Raw genomic sequence first — 22,313 nt, 5'->3', positions numbered from 1 at the left:
TCAACCTGGTCTTAAGCTATGTAATTATCTAAAGACGTAACAGATGTTGAGGCTCTCATTTCTACAAATACATCGAAATCCCTTGGTGTGTTGTATGGAATTCTAGATTTTGCTTTCCGAACTTGGTTGCAGTGTTTAGACGGCGCATCTTAAGGCTAAAAGCTCCAAATGTAAGCGGTCATAAACATTGCTAGATCTGTAAATACTGTACATACTCAAATATTCTTTCTCTTTATTATATTGATAAAGTTTTAATGTTGATATTAATCCTGGAGTTTGTGTGTTTTGAGGAACAGGATCGTCCGTGGCCTCATGGACTGGGGTTATGCCATTGCCACCATTGGAATAGAAACTGCACTTATAAAGCCAACTTTGCATTGTATGTGCAGTGTTCATAGCTAGGAAGACTGAAGGACCTGCGATGGCATAATCACCAAGAATCCATAGGTCCTTTACTTGTGTGTAGGTCTGCCAGAGTTTTCAGGTTTACAAAAATTTATCCTCAAACTCAATCAGAGAAATTACAGAAATATGATTCAAGCTTATTTAAAAGGGTTATTCCCATCTCAAGGATTCTATCTATACTGGTAGGTTATGTAAATTGAAGACTGTTCCTAAATTTGTTGCTTTAGAAATGCTGCACTTGCACTTTAAAGCCGAGTCTGTTATCTCTATGTAAACACATAGATAACACCGAGTCCATTCTCTACAAGCATGTGCATATTATCTCATCTGCGTATGTATTGTGATACTTCATAGTATCCCATTCAGCAAGCTGGGGGGAGAAATACAAGAAGTGAGAAGAGGAGGCATTTATATTACATTTAACCAGTGTTCATGCTTTCAGGAATTACTTGGTACATGTATTGCCTGCATTCGCTTTGAACTTCTGTTTTCGACCAAATGTTTCTTAAAAATACTCATTCTTTACTGTACTGTGGTCGGTGTCTGCGTTACACAGTAGTTTGACACTCTCTGCAATGTTGTCTTTGATAGGAAGGCACTGCATTATTGCTGGAACATCTTGCTGGTAGCCTTGCCAATGCTATACCTGTCAGCACACAGCTGGATATTGCTGCACAACATCACCTCTTTATGATGGGCCGAAACGGCGGCAACATCAAACACATCATGCAACGAACTGGTGCTCAGATCCACTTCCCGGATCCCAATAACCCTCTGAAGAAGTCCACAGTCTACCTCCAAGGCACCATCGAGTCAGTCTGCCTGGCCAGACAATATCTCATGGTAGGTATCTGTAAAGCTCTTGCCGACCCTGCAGAAGTTCCTGGATACATAGTCAGTCCCATCAGTCTAGCTCTTTTTAGAAGTTCTAGTAGTCAGTTGTGTTAATGTGCAGTGGTCTTTACCTTGGTTTTATCTCACTTGCCACTCTCTTGCATAGTCTGAATTGACTTGGCCACACTTATGGTATAGTAAACCCTTTGTTTTTGTCTCTTTTTACAGGGCTGTCTCCCACTAGTTCTGATGTTTGACATGAAAGAAGAGATTGAGGTAGAGCCACAGTATATAACTCAACTCATGGAGCAGTTAGATGTATTCATCAGCATAAAACCAAAGCCAAAGCAGCCAAGTAAAGTAAGTTTTATATACAAAAATGATGACTTAAAGGAATTTACCACCTGTTTTTAACCGGTTAAGGACCGCCGTACGTAAAATTACGGCCTGCGGTCCAGGTACCTAAAGACCGGACTATTGTAAAAATACGTCCTGTCTTTAGGTACCTATTTCGCAGGGGGATGGGTGCGGGGAGTACGGGGGTTAGGTGTTACTAACACCTAACCCCTTCCTCAATAACGTCCAGTCGGAACTGAGTCCGACTGGACGTTTTAACCCTTTCGATCGCGCCGTGAAACATCACGGCGCGATCGAAAGGCATCCGCCGACAATTAAATCAGATCGGCACCCCCCGCGGCGAGATCGGAGGGTGCCGATAGCAGTAAAAGGTAGTCTGGGGTCTGGCCAGTGACCCCAGACTGCCCGAAGCCCCCACATACCTGGTGATCCTGCCAGGACCTTCTGATGTCAGGCTGTGCGTCTACACAGCCTGACATCCTGCTACGGAATGCCATGTGGGACACCTGCAGGCTGTGTCTCACATGGCATTCTATATCAGCAAAGTATTGCTGATTGAAGTGTCCTAAATGGACACATGAGAAAGTAAAAAAAAATGTAAAAAAAATAAAATGAAGTGTATGAAAAAAATTAATAAAGTTATAAAGCCCAAAAATCCCTTTTTCTCAATAGAAAATGAATTATATAAAAAAAGAACTAAAAAGTAATAAAAACAATGCATATTTGGTATTGTCGCGTCCGTAACAATCTGTACAATAAAACTGAAATAATATTTAATGTACACGGCGAACGCCGGAAAAAAAAACCGGAAAAAACTCGCCGGAAGTAATGATTTTTCGCCATCTCACCATACAAAATATGCTATAAAAAGTGATCAAAAAGTCATATGCATCCGACAACAGTACCAATAAAAAGCGCAGGTTGTCCCGCAAAAAATAAGCCCTCAACCAACTCTGTCAACTGAAAAATAAAAATGTTACGCCTCTTAGAAGATGCGATGCAAAAAACATTGATTTATGTCCCCAAATGTGTTTTTCCTCTGCAGAACTAGTAACACATAAAAAAATACTATAAATGAGGTATCGCCGTAACCGTACCGACCCGCAGAATAAAGGGAACATGTTACTTATACTGTACGCTGCATGGCGCAAAATTAAAAAAGTAAAACTCAATGCCAGGATTGATTTTTTTTTTTTTAAATCCAGCAAAAAAGGGTTAATAAAATGTATTCAATAAGATGTAGACACCCAAAAATGGTGTCATTACGAAATGCATCTCATCCCGCAAAGAATAAGCCCTTATATGGCCGCATCACCAGAAACATAAAGAAAATATAGCATCTCACAATGTGAAGACAAAAACCCTCAAAAATCGCCAAATTATTAGAACACAACTGGGTGCGTCATGTAGGGAATATATAAGCTGTGTGAGCGGATATCAGGGGACACCCCAGATTTACAGCTTATGAGGGAACAGACACCAGAAGTGACCCCTAAAGTGACCCCCAGAGTGACTCCCCCAATCATAGGAGCTACGGGGACATAGTAGGGAATTTGGTGTTTGCAATGTCCTCCGCACAGCTTATACATTCCCTCTTCGCCATCCGCTGTGCAGTCACGTCCGGGATACTAATACTCACTACACCCCCTGATAAATTCTTTGAGGGGTGCAGTTTTCAAAATGGGGTCACTCCTGGTACCCCATGGAATCCACTTTTCTGGTACCTAACAGGCTCTACAAACATGACATGGCGTCCAGATACCAAACATCTGAATCTGTGCTCCAAAAGCCGCATAGCGCTCCTTCCCTTCTGCACCCTGCTGTACGTCCAAACTGCAGTTTGACACATGTATGACACATGTATGACACTGGTGTACCCCCGGATAACGGACATAATGTCATATGTGGGTATAAACTGATACTAGGGCACAGCCGGACACAGAAGGGAAGAAGGGTCATTTGGTTTTTGGAGCACAGACGGTTTGGTTTTTGGATGCCATGACACTTTTGTAGAGCTGAAACGCCAGTAATTTGGAATCCCCTGATAAATTACCTTATTTTGGAAACTACACCCCTGAAGGATTTATCCAGGGGTACAGACAGCATTTTTAACCCCCAAGTGTTGCTATAACTTTATATATATATAACTATAACTGTAGTGGATTGTGAGAGGTGAAAATGACCATTTTTCCAGGAATACGTCCTTTCAGTGCCTAATATATTGTGCCCGACTTGTATCAGAGATGAACGCTCTAAAAGCTGTTGTGCCTGGGATACCCGTTTAACAGTTTTTGGAGTGTCTCTGCTGACATAAGTCGGGCACAACATGTTGCACACTGAAATGGCAAATCTGTAAAATTTTCATTTTTAACTTCTCTATCAGTTGCGATTTCATTTCTGGAAACTAAATAAATGCAACACTCAAGGGTTAAAAATTCTCGCTACACCACTTGATAAATCCCATCAGTGGGGTAGTGTCCAAAATAGGGTGACATGTCTGCGGATTCCACTTTGTTGGCAATTCAGGGGCTTTGCAAAAGTGGCAAAAAAAAACCAAACTGTGCTCCAAAAACCAAAATAGCGCTCCTTCCCTTCTGTCCCCGGTTGTGCCCAAACAGCCGATTCTACCCACATATGGCATTAAGTACGTTATCCGGGGTACACCAGTGTCATACATGTGGGCATACACTGCTATTTGGGTACCCAGCAGGGTGCAGATGTGAAGGAGCAATATGTGCTTTTGGAGTGCAGATTTAGATTCTTCGTTTTTGGACACCACGTCACATTTGCAGAGACCCTAAAATTGCCCCTACAAAATGGGGTCACTTCTTGGTGAATTCCAGTTTACTGGAACCTCCAGGGCTCTGCAAAAACATCATGGCGCCCAGAGGGTCCCTCTAAATCTGTATCCCAAAAGCTAAAACGCACAGTGGTCCTTCCCTTCTGAGCCCTGCTGTGTGCCCAAGCAGCAGTTTACACCCACATATATAATTTTTTGACCCCCGGGATGGCCCACTTAATAGTTTTAGGAGTGCAGGTCTCTGACAACACAAAGTGGGTGCAACGTATTGGGCACCGAAATGGCATATTTTTAAAAATTTCAATTTTCATTTTGTAAATTAATTTTTGGGAAGCATTTTAGGCTCAAAATGATAATACCCCTTGATACATTCCTTGACAGGTGTAGTTTCTAAAATGGGGTCACTTTTGAGGGGTTTCCATTGTATTGATACTTTAGGGGCTCTGCAAATGCGACATGGCACCTGAAAACTATTCCAGCAACATCTGCCCTCCAAAATCCAAATAGCGCTCTTTCCATTCTGAGCCCCAGCATGTACCCATACAGCAGATTTTGGCCACATATGGGGTATTGCCGTGTTCAGAAGAAATTGTGTAACAAACTGTGGGGGGCTTTTAATTCTTAAACTATTTGCAAAATTAAAACTATGGCGCTAAATGGACAATTTATTGGGAAAAAAAGTAATTTTTCATTTTCACGTCCCAATGTTAATAAAATCTGTGAAACACCTGTGAGGCCAAAATACTCACTCTACCCCTAGACAAATTCTATGAGGGGTGTAGTTTCCAAAATGGGGTCACTTATAGGGGGTTTCCACTGTATTGGTACTTTAGGGGCTCTGCAAATGCGACATGGGACCTGAAAAATATTCCAGCAAAATCTGCCCTCCAAAAGCCAAATAGCCCTCTTTCCATTCTGAGCCCCGCCATGTTCCCATACAGCAGATTATGACCACATATGGGGCATTTCTGTGTTCAGCAGAATTTGTGTAACGAACTTTATGGAGCTTTTTCTCCTTTATCCTCTTGTGAAAATTAAAAATTTGGGGCTAAATTGACAGTTTGTTGAAAAAAAAGTAATTTTTCATTTTCATGGCCCAATGTTAATAAAATCTGTGAAACAGCTGTAGGGTCAAAATGCTCACTCTACCCTTTAATATGTTCTGTGGGGGGTATAGTTTCCCAAATGGGGTCACTTTTAGGGGGTTTCCACTGTATTGGTACTCTAGGGGCTCTGCTAATGCGACATGGCACCTAAAATTATTCCAGCAAAATCTGCCATCCAAAAGCCAAATAGCGCTCCTTCCATTCTGAGCCCCGCCATGTTCCCATACAGCAGATTATAGCCACATATGGGGTATTGCCGTGTTCAGGAGAAATTGTTTAACAAACTGTGGGGGGCTTTTACTCCTTTAACCCTTTGTGAAAATGAAAACTTTGGAGATAAAGTGACATTTTAGTAATTTTTCATTTACACATCCCAATGTTAGTAAAATCTGTGAAACAACTGTAGGGTCTAAATGCTGACTATACCCCTTGATGAATTCTGTGAGGGGTGTGGATTCTAAAATGGGGTCACACTTGGGGGGTTTCCATTGTTTTGGTACTCTAGGGTCTCTGCAAATAAGGCATGGCGCTGAAAATTATTCCAGCAAAATCTGCTGTTCAAACACCCAGTGTCGCTCCTTCCCTTCCATGCACTGCCGTGTGCCCAAAAATCAGTTTACACCCACATGTGGGGTATTTCTGTGCACGGGAGAAATTGCACAATAAACTGTCAGATGCATTTTCTCCTTCAACCCTTTGTGAATGTGTTAATTTTGGGTCTAAATGAATGTATTAGTGAAAAAAAATGAAATGTCTAAATTTCACTGCCATATTATTTTTATTCTTATGAAATGCTTAAAGGGTTAACAAACATCCCAAATGCTGTTTTGAATAATTTGAGGGGTGCAGTTTTGAAAATGGGGTAATTTATGGGGGTTTCTATTATACAGGCCTTTATAATTACTTTCAGAACTGAAGTGGTCCCTAAAAAATTGGTTTGGAGAATTTTCTTGTAAATCTGGAAAATTGCTGTTACACTTGTAAGCCTTGTGACGTCCAAAATAAATTAAAATACAATCAAAAGATGATGCCAATATAAAGCAGAGATATGGGAGATAATATTTATTCATGTATTTGGATGGTATGACTATCCGCCTGAAAAGCAGAGAATTTCACATTTTGAAAATTGCAATTTTTTTCAAATTTCCATCAAATTTCCTAGTTTTTTTTATAAATAAATGCAAAAATATTGATTAGTGTTTACCACTAACATGAAGTATAATGTGTTACGAGAAAACCATCTCAAATTCATTTGTGTAAGTTAAAGCGTCTCAAAGTTATTGCCATTTAAAGTGACACATGTCAGTTTTGAAAAAAGAGGCCTGGTCTTTAACATACTTTTGGGCCTGGTCCTTAACCGGTTAAATATGTTCGGCTTCCATCTCCATTACTGGTCTGGGATCTTGGCCACTTGTTTAGTTTCTCAAGGTATCATTACTTGCAAATACTGTCTACGTTCTTAGCCATGAGCTTTTACAGAAGTCACAACTCCTTTCTGGGAGATCGTCCTTCATCTAATCAAGAGTTGGCCGTAATATGGAGTCTTGTATAATCTGGCACTTGGAACTAACCCTGGTAAATTGAAGGAATCTTCAGGAAATTATTAGGGTGTAAGGAATGTGTACGAATGCCAAACAGTGGTGCTGAATCATAGTGTATTCTTTATATGGGTTCTTGGTTGTACGATGGAGAGATTGTTATAACCAGATATGATGGACATCTAACAAATGTGTAATAAACTGTTATGTAGAGTTTTTAGCATTAATTTTTCATATTAAGGAGATATTTTAGGTTTACCCCTTATCTAACTAAATGTCTGATTGCTAGGAACCCCATTGTTCATGAGAAGGGAAGGAGCCCACTACTGCATCAGGCATTCTGTATGGGGATACCAGAGGTAGCTGAAGATTGTACTCTATCTCTGGCAGTCCCATAGAAGTATTTGGAGTGGGTGCACATATGATTCACTTCATTTGGGGGTACTAGAGACCATATTTTTGTGACTTGTGGGCGTCCCAGAGCCCTGGGATCCCTTATGCAGTGGATAACTGAAATACCTCTTCTAAACTTTGGTTTAGAACTACAACTTTTGGTGGAATTACACAAGTTATTTCTGGACATATGGTGGTCTCGTAGATACCACATTCTCTTGCTCTGACAGTTTTTCAACTTAACGTATATCTTTTAAATTTCTCTGCTTCAGTCAGTGATTGTAAAAAGCGTGGAACGAAATGCCTTAAATATGTATGAAGCCCGAAAGTGCCTTCTTGGACTTGACAGCAGTGGAGTCGCCATCACAAGCCAGTCTACGTTATCTTGTCCAATGCCTTATCATGGACTTGATATTCTTACAGCAGGTTTGGGCCTTACTGGATTAGGTGAGTAAAATAGAAGCCTGTTTAAATAATAGATTTGATAACTTTTTATATGCTTGGCTATGATCTGTTTTTATTAAAGGAGATGTCCAGTGGGATAAAATATTATAGGAAGGGTGCAGAGTAGCTTTACAAAGCTTCACAAGCTTCCCTGGCCCCCAATGGTTTCTACTTCTAGGTCCCCATCAACTCAGGAATTAATACTCCGCCAATCACTGGCTGAGTTGGGTCAATACTTTGACAAGTAGATTGGCCCAGTGGTAATTTCATGTATATTGATAGGGATTGATCAGGATCTATAGGGAAGGAAGAATCCCTGGAAGCACCAAAATGACAGCAGCAAGGGCTCGATACAGTCATTAAAGACATCTTGTATTTCAAAATTTGCCCATCCATTTTATTTTTATTTTTTTAAATTGTCCTTCTCGGGCATAGACTAAAAACCCTTGAAGTGCTACCATGATGAGCAAATGGCTTTGTCGCTACAGGAAGCTAAACAAGTGGAGTAGAGCAAGAGCTGCCACATATGTATTCCCCTACCACTCCATCAGCCCCTGCTGATCTTTGCTTTCTGGCTTGCAGTGATGACTTGCCATCCATGTGCACAAGACCTTTGCAGAAGATCACTCGTCCCAACAGTGATGCCTCCATGTTTAGCAAATGATCACGAATGCCAGAGTGGGAAGAAATTAGAAAAGGGAATGTATATTTTTGTTTGTTTTTTTACTACGTCCTTCAGTCTTAATTTTTCTGCCCTGGTCAGTCCCTTTTAAACTTTACTCATACAAGCTACTTGCACAAGTCCTCATTGTCACTGCAGACTAGAACACACTGTGCTTTGCTCAATACACTGAGCCCCAGAGAACCTATTTTAATATTTGATGAATGAACGCTGAGATATTTCCACATTACACTGAAAAGTTCAAACAATTTCTTAAAACGGAAAGAAAATTTCCTATACTTCTTCTTTTTTTTTTTTTAATGTAATGCTTGTTTTTGCTTCTTCTGCAGGTCTCTTGGGCCCCAATGCTCTATCTATTAATTCCTCTACAGCCCAAAATACTCTGCTGAATGCCCTAAACAGTTCCGTCAGTCCTCTACACAGCCCCAGTTCTGCTGCATCAAGTCCAACGCTGTGGGCCACTTCACTCGCGAACACCACCAACGCTGCAGGTGATTGAAATTAAAATTTAAAATTTTAACCTAGAATCCTTACACAAAATGCCCTGTGTTGTTGGATGGTTTTTATAAAAAAATAAAATACCCTTAAGTGTTTAATCTAATGTCTTCCTCTCCAAACAAAATCCTCAAGGGTCAGAAGCAAGTGTAAAATTTACAGAATTCCCAAGTCCAACTTTTTGGTTAGTTTTTGTCTAGGACCTATAGGATCACTCGGAGTAATATTACATTTGTAAGATATGATCTGTTGATCGTGTCCACATAAAATACATTTTTTACACTCCTACTGACTCCTTGAAATCCAAAACCTTAAGAAAAATGACGTTATTGCCAACAACATTGTAAAATTATATCGGGCAAAAGTTAAAATTTTTCTTTTCAAGTTCTCTTTATTTAACCGACAAATCCTAACCAAAATAAATTGCAGATTAATCCGGGCAGAATGTTTGACCTGTTTTTTGTTACTTCTGACAAATTCCTGAAGTTATATACTTTCCATTATAACCTGCCGCCGTGCCATTAGACATAATTACCGGTTGCAGTTCTAATCCATCCTGGGAAATTTTTTTTATTTTTTTTTTCTGACCAACATTGTCTTTAGAATGGAAAATGACTTAGAATTGCCAAAAAAGCTTGGAATCTAGTTTACTATGAAAACGAGAAAACGGTCTGAAACAGAATGGGCTGTTCTTGGGAACATAAGACTGTTACTGTGCGGCTCCACTTTACTGCTTGGTTTTCTTTCTTGCCTCTTAAGTAATGAAATTAATTAAAGGGGTCCTACATTTTAGAAACAGTCTTTTTTTTTTTTTCTTTTTTTTTAAATATTTTTGCCCTTCCTCTATGGGCTGTTTAGTGTTGCATCTCAGTCCAAGAATACTAATGCTTTTTTACTTTTCTTTTTTTTCTTTTTTTTTTCTTTTTTTTTTTTTTGGTGGGCCTGTTATTGCAGACAAAGGGTGACGCCTGTTTTATTTCAGTTTCTATCATGAAGTCATAAAAGGCTATTTTACGGTTTATCTTTGCCCATTTTGTTCACTGCCAGTGGAGCAAGAAGAATACCGCTCGCATAGTGTCCAAGTTGGCCATAGGTTTTAGCCCATATTGTTTCCTTACGGAAACAGTCTTACTAAAAGGATACGCACAAATATTTTGCTGTTGCCGGAAAGATTGTTCCAGGGAAAAGGGAGACTCTTCCAAGATGCTAGAAACAAGGAAGCCCAATGGCAATCGCTTGTTAATGGTCATTTAATAAGAAATGTGTTAACTTTCTTAATCAACAATTTTGTCATGCTTTGGTCTCTTTTTTGCTTAAAGGGTTTTCTGCTATACCACATATGATGGTGCCATCTGCTGCACAAGCCACGTTAACTAGCTTTCTCCTATCTGGGGTGCCCAACTATGGTCAAAATACCCCATCCCCACCGCCTGGACTGACCCCAGTTGATGTCCATATGAATGGAATTCACTCAGAATGCAAGAAGGTGGCATCTGCATTAAATGGTCATGTAAAAGTAAGTACACCCGACATACCGAGTCTTACTTTCGTAATAAAGCAGATGACGTTATATGCAAGTCATTGAGCAAAGCTTACTTGAAACTTGTTTTTCATTTAGGGCACTAGTACGCTCAATAGGCAAGTAGAGTTGAGCCTCACTGATCATAGTTTAAGGCATCCTATATACACACACAATGTTTTTTGGGTTTTTTTAATGGCCATCACACAGCTGCATTAAATTCAATGCATGTGAATAGGGAACCAAAAACTATTTTCTTCAAGGGGTTGGCCCGTGAACACAATCAGTCCAGGTGCCCTCATATGGTGCATGGACATCTTAGAGATGGGTACCCCACTACTAGACAAATGGAACAGCCGTTCACAAAGAGTGGCATTTACTGTAATGAGACAGTCTGCTGATCACAGTGGGTTAGAGAATGTACTGCATTATTAGCCGCCTTCTATTTAGTAAGGGGTTGTCTTCATGATGCCAGCCACTAATATTTTACCACTTTCTGCTCCAGAAGCTGTATGTGTTGTACTATTATTTTTCTCCATGTAGTGTTTCATAGTGAGTATTATTTTTCTATTATTGGTGGTATCATTTTTATATTTTTAGTTTTAGTATTTTTATACTTGTGCATTGAAATGTTCTAATCCAGCCTTCAATGTTACAGTCAACAAACATGAAATATGGCACGATATCTACATCATCTCTAGGAGACAAGGTGATGACCTCTCACCTACCCGAATCATCTAGACAGTCAAACAACCGCAGCTCGCCTGATCAAACCAATGTAAAGTCTGATTCAGAAGGTGAGAGCTTAGTCCGATCTCTTTTCTTTCTTGGCCTCTTTCCATTTATCTTACAGTTCCTTTTATTTCAATCAAAATGTTTTTAGAAATCGTATGGTACAATTAACGTATTTTATTAGAAGAATAATTAGCCCTCTCCTGCCTGTGAAACTGCTCAGTTCACTGCTAAGATCTTAATTGAAGTGGGCATAGTACTCACAGACAGATCAGATTACATAGAAGTCTATGGGAGGAGGGAGAAGGAGCACAGTCATAGGATTATGCTACCTAAGATAACCGCTTGAGGCCCCTTGTGGAGGAAACATTGAATCCCCATTTTTTTCAGTGAATGGAGTTCGTTTTTTTTTTTTTGAAGACTAAGAGAACAGTAAGTGTTCAGCATTTGTATGCAAATTTTCCAGCATGTTGTATGATCACTGAGCGGTACAGACATGCATGAACCTCTGGTGAGATGGATATCTTACTGTATCTGTGATATGTGTCATTCTGCTTCTCACTAATGCTTCTACCCTAGCTCCTCCACTCTCCATTGACTTCTATGATCTGCAGCGTGTCTTCACTGAGGATTGGCAGTGAAACGAGCAGTTCAGCAGATAGGAGAAGACCAATAAAAAGACATTGTAGCATTTTATTCTTGTGAATTATATTATATAGTTTTATAGTCACCCGAACTATCACTTCATCAGTTTGTCGTTGCTTTCCAGGATGTAATGATGCATTTGTAGAAGTAGGAATGCCAAGAAGTCCATCACATTCAGCAAATACTAATGATCTCAAACAAATGCTGAGCTCAGCCAAAGTCCCTTGTCCAAAGAGGCAGACAGTGGAATTATTACAGGGCACAAAGAATTCTCACTTACAGTAAGTCCTCGCTCGGGATGTTTTAGCGACTCTTACTGAGCACATGAACCCTGTTTGCAGAAATGTTTTTCCTTCTGTTATAGTAGTACAGAACGGTTACTCTCTGATTCAGAGATGAGCTCCTCGGAAGGTCCTGTCACTGACAAGAAGGCCCCCGGAAGTGAGCGAGCAGCCGAAAGGGCCGCACAACAGAATTCAGAAAGGGTACGACTTACATCGCAGTCATCCTACACCAATATGCAGGTAATCCAAACTCACATCTGACAATACTGTATGGGAGATTCTTCTACAAAAGGCAAATGCTTCACGTTACACTATACAGGGACAGGAAAGTCAATAGGCCCAGTAGGTATACTCCTATACCGTATGACCATATGCCAAGTTGGGCCTCTAGTGTCTTTGCTTAGACACTTTAAGACTTTGTATCCATGAGATAATTATTACTTGAAAGCCACAATATCTATCAGAGCAACTCAATACTTCTGATGAGGATTAACAGAGATCAATATTGGTCATCTCCAGAAGAGCTTAGAAGGCAGAACTTCTTTCCAGAAGATCTATTGTAGGAATATACCCAAGAGTCTTAGCTGGTAATGGCAGACAGCACAGAAAGAAGACAATTTTCTGCAGCTTTTAATTTGTTGTATAATGAAGTTTTATGACAGCAAATCCTGACATTTACAAGAGTACGGCTAATTCTAATGAAGCTTTGAAGTGACTTATATTACCAGTAGCATTGTGCAATAATCCTGTATATTGATTCCACTGTGAATTATAAAGAACATTGCTTGCTTTCTGTATGGACAAGTTGTAGTAAGTGTGTAACTGAAATATATTGTATAATTCTATCGTATTAGGAGAATTAAAGGCCAATAAAGGGGGCAGTATACTGGGTGGCGGGGATAGTATACTGTGTGGGGGCCCAGTAAGGGGGCAGTATACTGTGTGGGTGGCCTGGTAAAGGGGGCAGTAACCACAGCAATCCTGCATAAACTATGGATGGGTGCAGCATACGAGACCCAGTGGTTTACTGGATGAGGAAGCACAGCATATTACACTATTTTGGCCAGGGTTTTTGACCTGCAAAAGGGCTTTCTATAAGGAAATGCCATGGCCTAAAAATTTAGATTAGGAATGGATGGCCCCTGAAATGCAAAATCCACCCATGACGCGATCCATATCTCCTATTGAGTCATATGGATACCATAGGAGTGGGTTCCCTGCTTGAGACTCCCTCTTGATGAACTTTTTTAAATTTATTTTTTAAAGGGGTTGTCCCATCACAAGGATCCTATCTATACTGCTTGTTAATGTGGATTTAAGACTTTTTCTAAATACACTGCTCCAGCAAAACTGCTTTGCTTGTCCACTATCTTAATTTATTCACTTCATTGTTGACACTGTGTTCCCATGGCCCTTGAGATTATCTGCTCAAATGTCAAGTGACTTAGCTGCCTGCTGTCAGGAGGGAGGGAGTAGGGGCTAAGTGCACGGGAGCGAGCCTGTGTCTGTAGCTGACATCACAGGCCCTTCAGTCGTCCCATAGGATTATGCTATGTGGTGGGCGGGGCTACACGCTAAACTGGAGGTAGTCGGACTGTATGGCTTTGCAAATGAAACCCCGCCTACCAATTGACGTCGAAAACCAGGAAGAAAAGTCTTTGCAGCAGCGAAGACTGGCGAGCAAGGGATATGGGAATACCCATTCAACCATTTATTATATACCGTATAATGTATATGTATTTACTATTTATGTGACTAGTTTTACAGAGACTACTATGAATGGTTAAACATGTATTTTTGTAACTTTTTTTTTTTTTTTGGCTTCAATCTACAGGCCTACGACTATGAACAAAAGAAGTTGTTGGCAACAAAAGGTAGGCATTACCTTTAGTTCAGGAACTTTTAGTTTATAGTGATACTTTGTCTTAAGAAAACTGTTGTACAATTATTAATTGTTTTATTAATTTATTATTAGTGACATTTGCCAGGCCCACAAGGAAATATGTGAGATGCCCTGTAGGATGGGGCAGGTTACTCACCTCTAACACCAGCCCTATATAGGAACATATGAATGCATTATAGATTGTTTGTCTTCAACTACGTGAATGGATGTAGCTCCAAACTACCTCCTTAAAGGGGTATTAACTGGGAAATTTGTGGAATACTCTTAGGATATGCAGTAAATGTACGATAGGTGCAGGTCCTACCTAAAGAATGGAGGCCCCATTGATTGATTGTTTTTGCCTTGAGTATTATATACATAGCTGAATATCTGAGCTTACATGAATGCCTTAACGAATCCTTATTCCCTCCATCTCAGCAATGTTGAAGAAACCAGTAGTAACAGAAGTGAGAACGCCAACAAACACCTGGAGTGGACTGGGCTTCTCCAAATCTATGCCGGCAGAAACCATTAAAGAACTGAGACGAGCTAACCATGTGTCATACAAGCCGACCATGAGTACGACGTATGAGGTATCTCTTTTGAGTCAGGGTTTAGCGCTCGCAGCTCCTTCTGCCAGACTTTATTATTTTTTATTGTCTTGGCTTCGGTGGGGACATTGTCAGTGTTCCATGAGTCGATGTAGTTTCTGCTATGGCGTGCATGGAAAGTCTAAGTCATTCTAATATCCGAGCTGCAATAAAGTTCCTCCTGCTCCCATATGTACATAGATCAACCTTGGTAGCCTGGATGTGATTCTGTAATTCTTATTTTTGGCACATAATCCATAATGGGTCAGAAATTGGAGTCAAGTAGATTTTTATGTCTGGCGCTAAGCGGAGAAAAATTTTAATTGTTCGTCTTACCTGTAGTAATAGGTCATTGTGAGTGCAGTATATAACAACATCCACTACTAAGATAACTTTATAGCTAGGATTGTGTCCATTTAACTGACCAGATTTACTTTTTGCGACAAAAAAATGAGTAATTCAGGCTACAGTCTCATAAGTCTGTATGACCAGGTCTGTGTCACCATTATATAGTAGTGTTTAAAAACTTATTTCCTTTGGGTTGTACTTGGTGTAAACCTTGAGTTTCTGGGCTTATTCTGACCCCGAGTCACGTGATCGGAACAAACAATCACATCTCCTCCTCTGCTGCGTTCTCTATACTATGGGGCCCAGTGATCTTCAATTCTTAGGGCGATTATAGTACAGGTAACTGCCTGTGAACGCGGAAGAGGTGGGAGGAAATAGATCAATTCCGGGTGCTGGTTCAGATCACGCAACCCAGAGTCAGTTTAGAAACCAGAGGTTGGGTCCAAATACAACCCAGGTAAGTTTTCAAACCCCTTTAAATTGTGGGGTTTGAATATCTGAGCTTACTTGGATGCCTTAACAAAACCTTATTCCCTCCATCTCAGCAATTTTGAAGAAACCAGTAGTAAGAGAAGTGAGAACGCCAACAAACAAGTGGCGTGGACCATCCTTGTATATCCACATGCTGGCTATATGTAGAATTCATGCTGAATGGTCTGTTTTTCAGGCACCCTCAATGTCACTCTCGCGGTCAAACAGTCGTGAACAACTAGGAAATGGAAGCGACTCTGATAACTGGAGGGACCGGAACGGGATTGACTCATCTCATAATGACTACTCCTCATCCATTGGAAGTCCTAAGAGGAAGCAAAATAAATCTGGTAAGCATTTGTTAGGAACTATGATATATGCATATCCAGTGAGTATATAGTCAAAAAGTGGCAGGGATACAAAAGTGAAGGGTGCTAGGCAACGCTGCGTTGGCGTCTTGTTGAAATATGACAAATGCAAGTCTTATACCTGACGGTCTCCCCTGTATGGTAGCACTCTGACCGGCACTATAAGATTCTACATTCCCTACTTGTAAGAGATTTGTGGTGGTCGGGTTTATGTGAAACAATGTTCTGCAGAAGTCTAGCTGGAAGAGTTAATAATCCCGGCTATTACTCCTTCAGAAGATTATGCGTCACCTGCAAGTATTTGCTTTTACATATCCATATAACACCTCTGAGGCTGCAGACATGGAATGTACTATTTAACATACCCACATTTTCTCTAGTGTTTAAGACATCTGTTTCCTGTGGTTCTGTGCTTTATGATCTGTTTCCTAGAATATGGATTGTACATGTGATTAATATGTATTCATTGCCTATGCCTTTACATTGCAGGGTGTGTAGCTTCTAGTTTTTACATTAGTGTAGACTATAAGCAAAGCTTCATCAGTGTTGGGCCCCTGGGCTCAAACAATATGGGGTCTTGCATCCAAATATGCTTTTGGAAAGGTGAAAATTTAAAGTAAAACTTACAGAAATCCACCAACCTAATATTCACATACGTGTACTAAAGCGTGCCGCCAGTTACATACAACTTTCCATAAATGTATAATACAGGTGGATATAAAAAAAAAAATATTTAAATCTGTTTCCTTTTCTACTTACAAGGATTTTTTCCTTCTCCTATTCAATCAGACTTTGTCTGATCCAGTTCACACAAGTCTATGGAGAGGGGAGGGGGAGACTGCTGCTGGTTAATTGATTTATTGCCTGATAGTCTTTTCTGGAAGATATAGTAGTGTTAAAAGAGCTATTCTTCACTCCCGGAGTAGCAGAGTGTAGCAGCAGCAATTATTGGAGTGTCTTTTCCAATAGCCACCTCCTCTCCTCTTCATAGACTTGTATGTAGAAAGTAACTCTCCTTGATAGGAGAAGAAGGAAATGCATTTCTTTAAGATGTAGTGTTAAAGTTTTTTATATTCACCTTTTAATATTAATTTATGCAATGTTGGTTAGAACTGGAAGAACACTTTATTCATAGAGTGAACATGAAACAACTGTAAGTGCCATATAGTGTCCCGATAACAATGCCTTTCGGCTACTAGCAGCAGTAAAAGAATCCACTAGACATTCACTTGGTGTGTGTGGTGTATTCATGAGTAAAGTCCCCCCTGCTAACATCCCCCACCCTTCTCTGCAGTTATTAACAGGATGTTGTATATACATGTGTATATGGCTTACATAGAGAATATTGAGCTGATTGAGCAGCTTTAGCAAATATTGCTGGACTTAGGCTAGGTTCACATCTACATTGTACTCCATCTAAATTTGACGGAGAGAAAAGTCCAGGACGGAGAACTTTGTGCTCCACCTGTTTCAATATAAAACTGGGGAAACCCGATGGACACCCGGTAGACCCCATTATAAGCTATGGGGTCTGCGGGTAACCACATTTCTTTTGCAGACAGGCTCTCCGTCTTTTGGGTCCCTATGCCAAGTGCCATGGTAAAGGTTTAGGATTTGCTGCCAGATGGAAAGTGGATTGTGAAAAGCCCTCTCATGTTCCTTTTGGCTGAAATCTTACAATTTTCTGCATTTGCACTGCCTGTATGTAAATTTAGCATTTAGATAACATGTAAGCTACATTACCATGTTCTAGTTTTAGTAATACTTAGCTAAACCTGTATTAACCTTTTTTTCCCCTTTCCCATACTTCACAGCAGAACACTATCTGAGCAGCAGCAACTACATGGACTGCATCTCCTCTCTAACTGGAAGCAATGGATGTAATCTGAATAGTTCATTCAAAGGTTCCGATCTCCCGGAACTGTTCAGCAAGCTTGGACTGGGGAAGTATACTGATATCTTCCAGCAACAAGAGGTCAGTGTGTTTACATATCCCATTAGAGCTTATGGCTCATGAATATCACCGGCTTTAGTTGTTGCTATTATGAAGACATACTCAATTCACTTCAAGCCAGTGTGAAATGTTTATGTAGAGCGTGTGGACAGTTTAGCCGGTTTCTGGCATTAGATGATCTGGATATAAACTTCATCATCCTTCCTGACCTCAGCGGGAGTCTTAATATCCTAAAAATATATATATTCCGTTTGTCAGTTCCTATTACAGTGACAATTATCTTGCTTTAACATAGCAATTCTATTGGAATCGTCTTGTATATAACTTGGCAAACATTATGTTCCCTACCTAAGACTGGGAATTAGACTCTGTACCTGCACTCGCAACTTTGAAGCTCTTGAACCCAAAACAGGCCCCCTACTTACCATATAATACTGGTGTCTCCGGGGTCTAGTAGTAATGGCTACCACTGCACCCCCTATCGCTATGCCTTTGTGATTCACAGTTCAATAACCAATATATTAGAAAGTTTCTAAAGACTTGCTTTTGTGATATGTTGTCACAAAGTGATACGCTACCTAAACTATGTCTATAGGTACATACCAGTGGGAGGAGGGTGGATTGCGGCCATTCAAGGCTTTTGTTAGACTGGATTCACACTAGCGCTCTGTTTCCATTTGGGGATTCCGTCCCCCATAACACTTCAAAAATGTGGATAGAGAAGTCCAGCAGGTGGAAACCCCCCGGACGCCACTATAGTCTATATGATCTGCGATTAACCACTTTTTAAGCGGATTGGACTTCAGTTTTTCGGCTCCCCAAGCGGACCCAAAGAACGGAGACTCGAACGCTAGCATGACTCTACCATTAGTATGTTGTGTTAACTGGTTCCATGGAAAATTTAAGTCCTTTCCAAACTGGAGATTGGTTAAGTGTGAACACGTGTACCAGGTAAGGCGTTGTGTGCACTCGGCAGAGTTCATGGCAGAAATCTGTGATTGACTCTCTGGTTTCCAAAGTGGATTTGCAATTTGGTGTGCTGTTAATCTGTATGTAGTAATCCTGTTGTACACTGATGTTACATCTTGTCTGTACGGATGTCTGTGCTCATTCCTATTGAATCCAAGTGGAAAAGAATTTCTGCGGTGTGAACATGGCCTTACTGGCAATTTGTACTTGGATTGATGCCTGAATAACTTAGGTTTCTGAGTACAGCAGTAACCTATTTGCCCCCGTTGTAATAATACCAGATAATAATTACTTCTGTTGTAAAATTTAATTCTTAGAAATTATTACTTTTCATAGCTTTGTGATGACATTTTTACCTATTTGGTTTGGGGTTTGACCCTCACTCAGGAACACCCTCTTGCTTGGAGCCAAACCATAGTCATATGATTAGCCGGGATCTCCCTAGAGAACAAAATTTGTGATATTTACCAATTATTGTTGGCAATTTGTATTCCCGCTTTTAAGAAATGTAAATTTATTGCTATGTACTTTGTGCCCACTCCTTGGTAGAAATCACACCTGGACTTGGACAATAGTTTTGCTTGAAATAAACCTCAGAAATATTTTGGGCAGATCAAGGATATTACTTTTTAACAAGAAGAGAGTCTCTGTTTGGTTTGGAAACCACAGCCTACATACCTCCAGTCTTAAACATAATAGACTTGATTTGACCAAATATTGGAGATTTTTCCAAGAAGAAATCTGGTTTTGTTAGACTTGAAAATGACATGTTTCATGTATCTAAACCTTTTGTTGGATGTTAATCTACGGTGTTAACCAGGGGACAAATTACTTCCCTGGCTTCACTAGACTGAAGCTTTATTGGGTGTGTCCGGTACAGCCATCTGGTTATATACATGCATACCTAATGGATGAACTACACTAAATAATGTCATTGTTTTCTTTATCGGTAAGGCGTGTAACCCCAAACGTGCTCTGGTTTTGCTTAGCCATCTTGCCAGGTCTGACATAGAACCAAGTGCAATTTTCTCAGGATTCTGCCCTATTATATAGAGATTTTTTTCATGTGGACAGATTGTACCAAATCCCTGTGATTACTGCCCATCTATGTAGGGCTTACCGTAAGAGCACAAAATAAGGTATAATAGTATTTTAATGATTTCTTCCGTTCAGTAACCACAACTTTTTGTGCTGCTCTAGATTGATCTACAGACGTTCCTCACATTGACCGATCAGGACTTAAAGGAGCTTGGCATAACAACATTTGGTGCACGAAGGAAAATGCTGCTGGCTATCTCAGGTAATATGCCACTTACCTTCAACATTTTTATCCTGTCATTATTTATCTATTATGTATCCGGTCATTATTTTATCAATTTCATAACTGCCGAATTCATGTGAAGCGCCTGTCAAAATCTGCACAATGCGGAACAGTGGGTTACACATTGTGCAGATTTTGACAGGTGCTTCCCGTGAATTGGGCAGTTATGACATTGATCTTTTAAAAGTCTCCCAGGTTGTTGTTGTAACTTTACTGTACCTGCAGATGGCTGAACTTTTATAAAACCTTAGTCATAGTATCATGTCAGAAGGTTTGATAGGTGGGTTCTGGGTGCTGAAGCCCCCACTGATCTCTAAATTGAAGGGGTAGAGAGGCTCTTCTTTCAACAGCTCTTCTAAGAGATCTGAGAGTGCAGTGTATGGGCTCTTGACTTTCATTGACTCTGTAGTGTACAGATCCATCGAAAGATGAAGGGGCACAACAGGTGAGTATTTCTGCCCCCTTCTTCTCAGCGTTTTTTTGGGGGGGGTTTGAGGGAGTCCCAATTGTCATACCCCTGCCGATCTTAAATCGATGACTTGTCCCAAGGATAGGTCATTAATATTTTTAATATAATTTTAGAATTGCAAGTAATTTCACTAGTGTATGTCCTACTATCCATTTCTCCTCAATTTTTAAGTGGATAGGGTTTGCATTTTTCAGGTCCCCAATTGGACCCAGAGAGCAGAAACCCAAACACTAGTGTGAGCCAAGTGCTAGTTATCACTATTGTGGAGCATACCAATAGGTGAACAAGTTATGTGGGAAAATAATAATTTTGGGATGCGTACTCACTGCACCATATCAGGAAAGATAGTAATTTTTCACAACGCTTCAGGGGGTCATATGACTTTGCACTTTGACCCTACTGCTGACGTGCCAACTCTGGGTCATATGACTGATCCGCTCTACTCCGTTTACAAGCAGGATGAGAACAGGGTTGGTCATTAACTTACCTGAGATGGTGCAGTGAGTACAGTGACCCAAATTAATATTCTGTACATAACCCCTTTAAACACTTTCACCATATCTATCATCCTGTGGCATTTCTTCCAGTTTTCATTGCAAAGTATAAATACAGAACAGAATAAGTACGAGGAACCGTAATGGTTTAAAAATAATCACTTGACTGAGATCAAAGAGACTGACGTGCGCTGAGAGACTGTGAAGGTTTGTCTGCGGGCGAGTTGAAAGGCATTTTAAACATTTAACAAATGTAATATTATAAATGCAATACATGTCATAGTGTCTGACAGCCGAGATCACCTCTCCAGCTAACAGGATAGTCTAGGAAATCCTTAAGAATATGGAAGGAGGCGTTATCTGGAGACGTCTATTAAGGGCTTCAATGATAAGTTTTCTCTGTGTATTTTTATCCTGTTTAATATTTGATAAAGAAAAAATAGCTTATGAATGTTTCAGCTTGCACAGGAATACAAGGAGTATGTTTGTGTGTAATGTACTATTCGGTATTAGCCCTTATACTGGAGCCATATGGAGACTTTTTGTAGTGTCTTAGCACTAGCGTTGTATGTCCTATGCAATTGCAGCTCAAAAATTCTTCTGTAGTCAAGACCCAAGTTGGCCTTGATTTGCGAAATGTACGGTGACCCTTTGGCATTGGTCTCAGAGAGTAAATTAACAGAAAATGAGGTGTAAAGCATGGACACCAGCTTTTTGTCGCAAATTATGCTAGAATTCTGGAGCGTTGTTGTATGTTTTAGACTTGCGGAAACACAACTTTTATTGTTGCAGATTTTGCTCCAGTTTTTTGAGCCAAAGCCAACAATACCTACAAAGGCAATGGGAAATATATAGGAAGTTCTTATAAGTCTACCTTCTGCTTAATCTACTCCTGGCTTGAGCTCAATAAAACGCAACAAAATCTGCATTTCTGCAATGTGGGGCTTTAGCAGCTAACAGCTTATTTGCCTTGTCCAACATGTCGGTGGGGTTTGTCAAAAAGGGAGTGAAGCTCAATGTTCAAAACTGTGCACCAGACATTGCTTCAAAATTTTGTCGGAAACTGATAATGTAAAGTTAGACTCGACGCTTTAAGAGTACATTTGATTTTCAAACAGCATTAGACACTATAAGATTGTCTAACTGTTAGACAATGTTAGACTAGAGAGCATTAGTTCATCTGCCCCACAGTGACCTGATGCTGAAGACTCTA

At 40.1% G+C, this 22,313-nt stretch overlaps 1 protein-coding gene across 5 annotated transcripts in view; it reads left to right on the top strand.

Moving 5' to 3' along the window:
- BICC1 (BicC family RNA binding protein 1) overlaps window positions 1-22,313 on the top strand; it is a 143,566-nt gene that overhangs the window by 118,469 nt on the left and 2,784 nt on the right. Inside the window, exons 8-20 of one of the 5 annotated variants that reach the window (XM_075257495.1) lie at window positions 997-1,248; window positions 1,468-1,599; window positions 7,706-7,880; window positions 8,889-9,050; window positions 10,374-10,570; window positions 11,232-11,370; window positions 12,075-12,231; window positions 12,318-12,474; window positions 14,069-14,108; window positions 14,555-14,709; window positions 15,722-15,875; window positions 17,711-17,868; window positions 20,017-20,116. In XM_075257495.1, coding sequence (XP_075113596.1) covers window positions 997-1,248; window positions 1,468-1,599; window positions 7,706-7,880; window positions 8,889-9,050; window positions 10,374-10,570; window positions 11,232-11,370; window positions 12,075-12,231; window positions 12,318-12,474; window positions 14,069-14,108; window positions 14,555-14,709; window positions 15,722-15,875; window positions 17,711-17,868; window positions 20,017-20,116 — 1,978 coding nt within the window. Of the gene's footprint in view, window positions 1-996; window positions 1,249-1,467; window positions 1,600-7,705; window positions 7,881-8,888; window positions 9,051-10,373; window positions 10,571-11,231; window positions 11,371-12,074; window positions 12,232-12,314; window positions 12,475-14,068; window positions 14,109-14,554; window positions 14,710-15,721; window positions 15,876-17,707; window positions 17,869-20,016; window positions 20,117-22,313 lie in introns of all 5 variants that reach the window. The other 4 variants (XM_075257493.1, XM_075257496.1, XM_075257494.1 and 1 more) reach the window with 4 other exon arrangements.

The sequence above is a fragment of the Leptodactylus fuscus genome, chromosome 10, assembly GCF_031893055.1.
Source record: "Leptodactylus fuscus isolate aLepFus1 chromosome 10, aLepFus1.hap2, whole genome shotgun sequence".
NCBI classification, from domain to species: Eukaryota; Metazoa; Chordata; class Amphibia; order Anura; family Leptodactylidae; genus Leptodactylus; species Leptodactylus fuscus.
The sequence above is the reverse complement of the archived record's forward strand: the minus strand, read 5'-3'. Positions and strand labels throughout refer to the sequence as shown.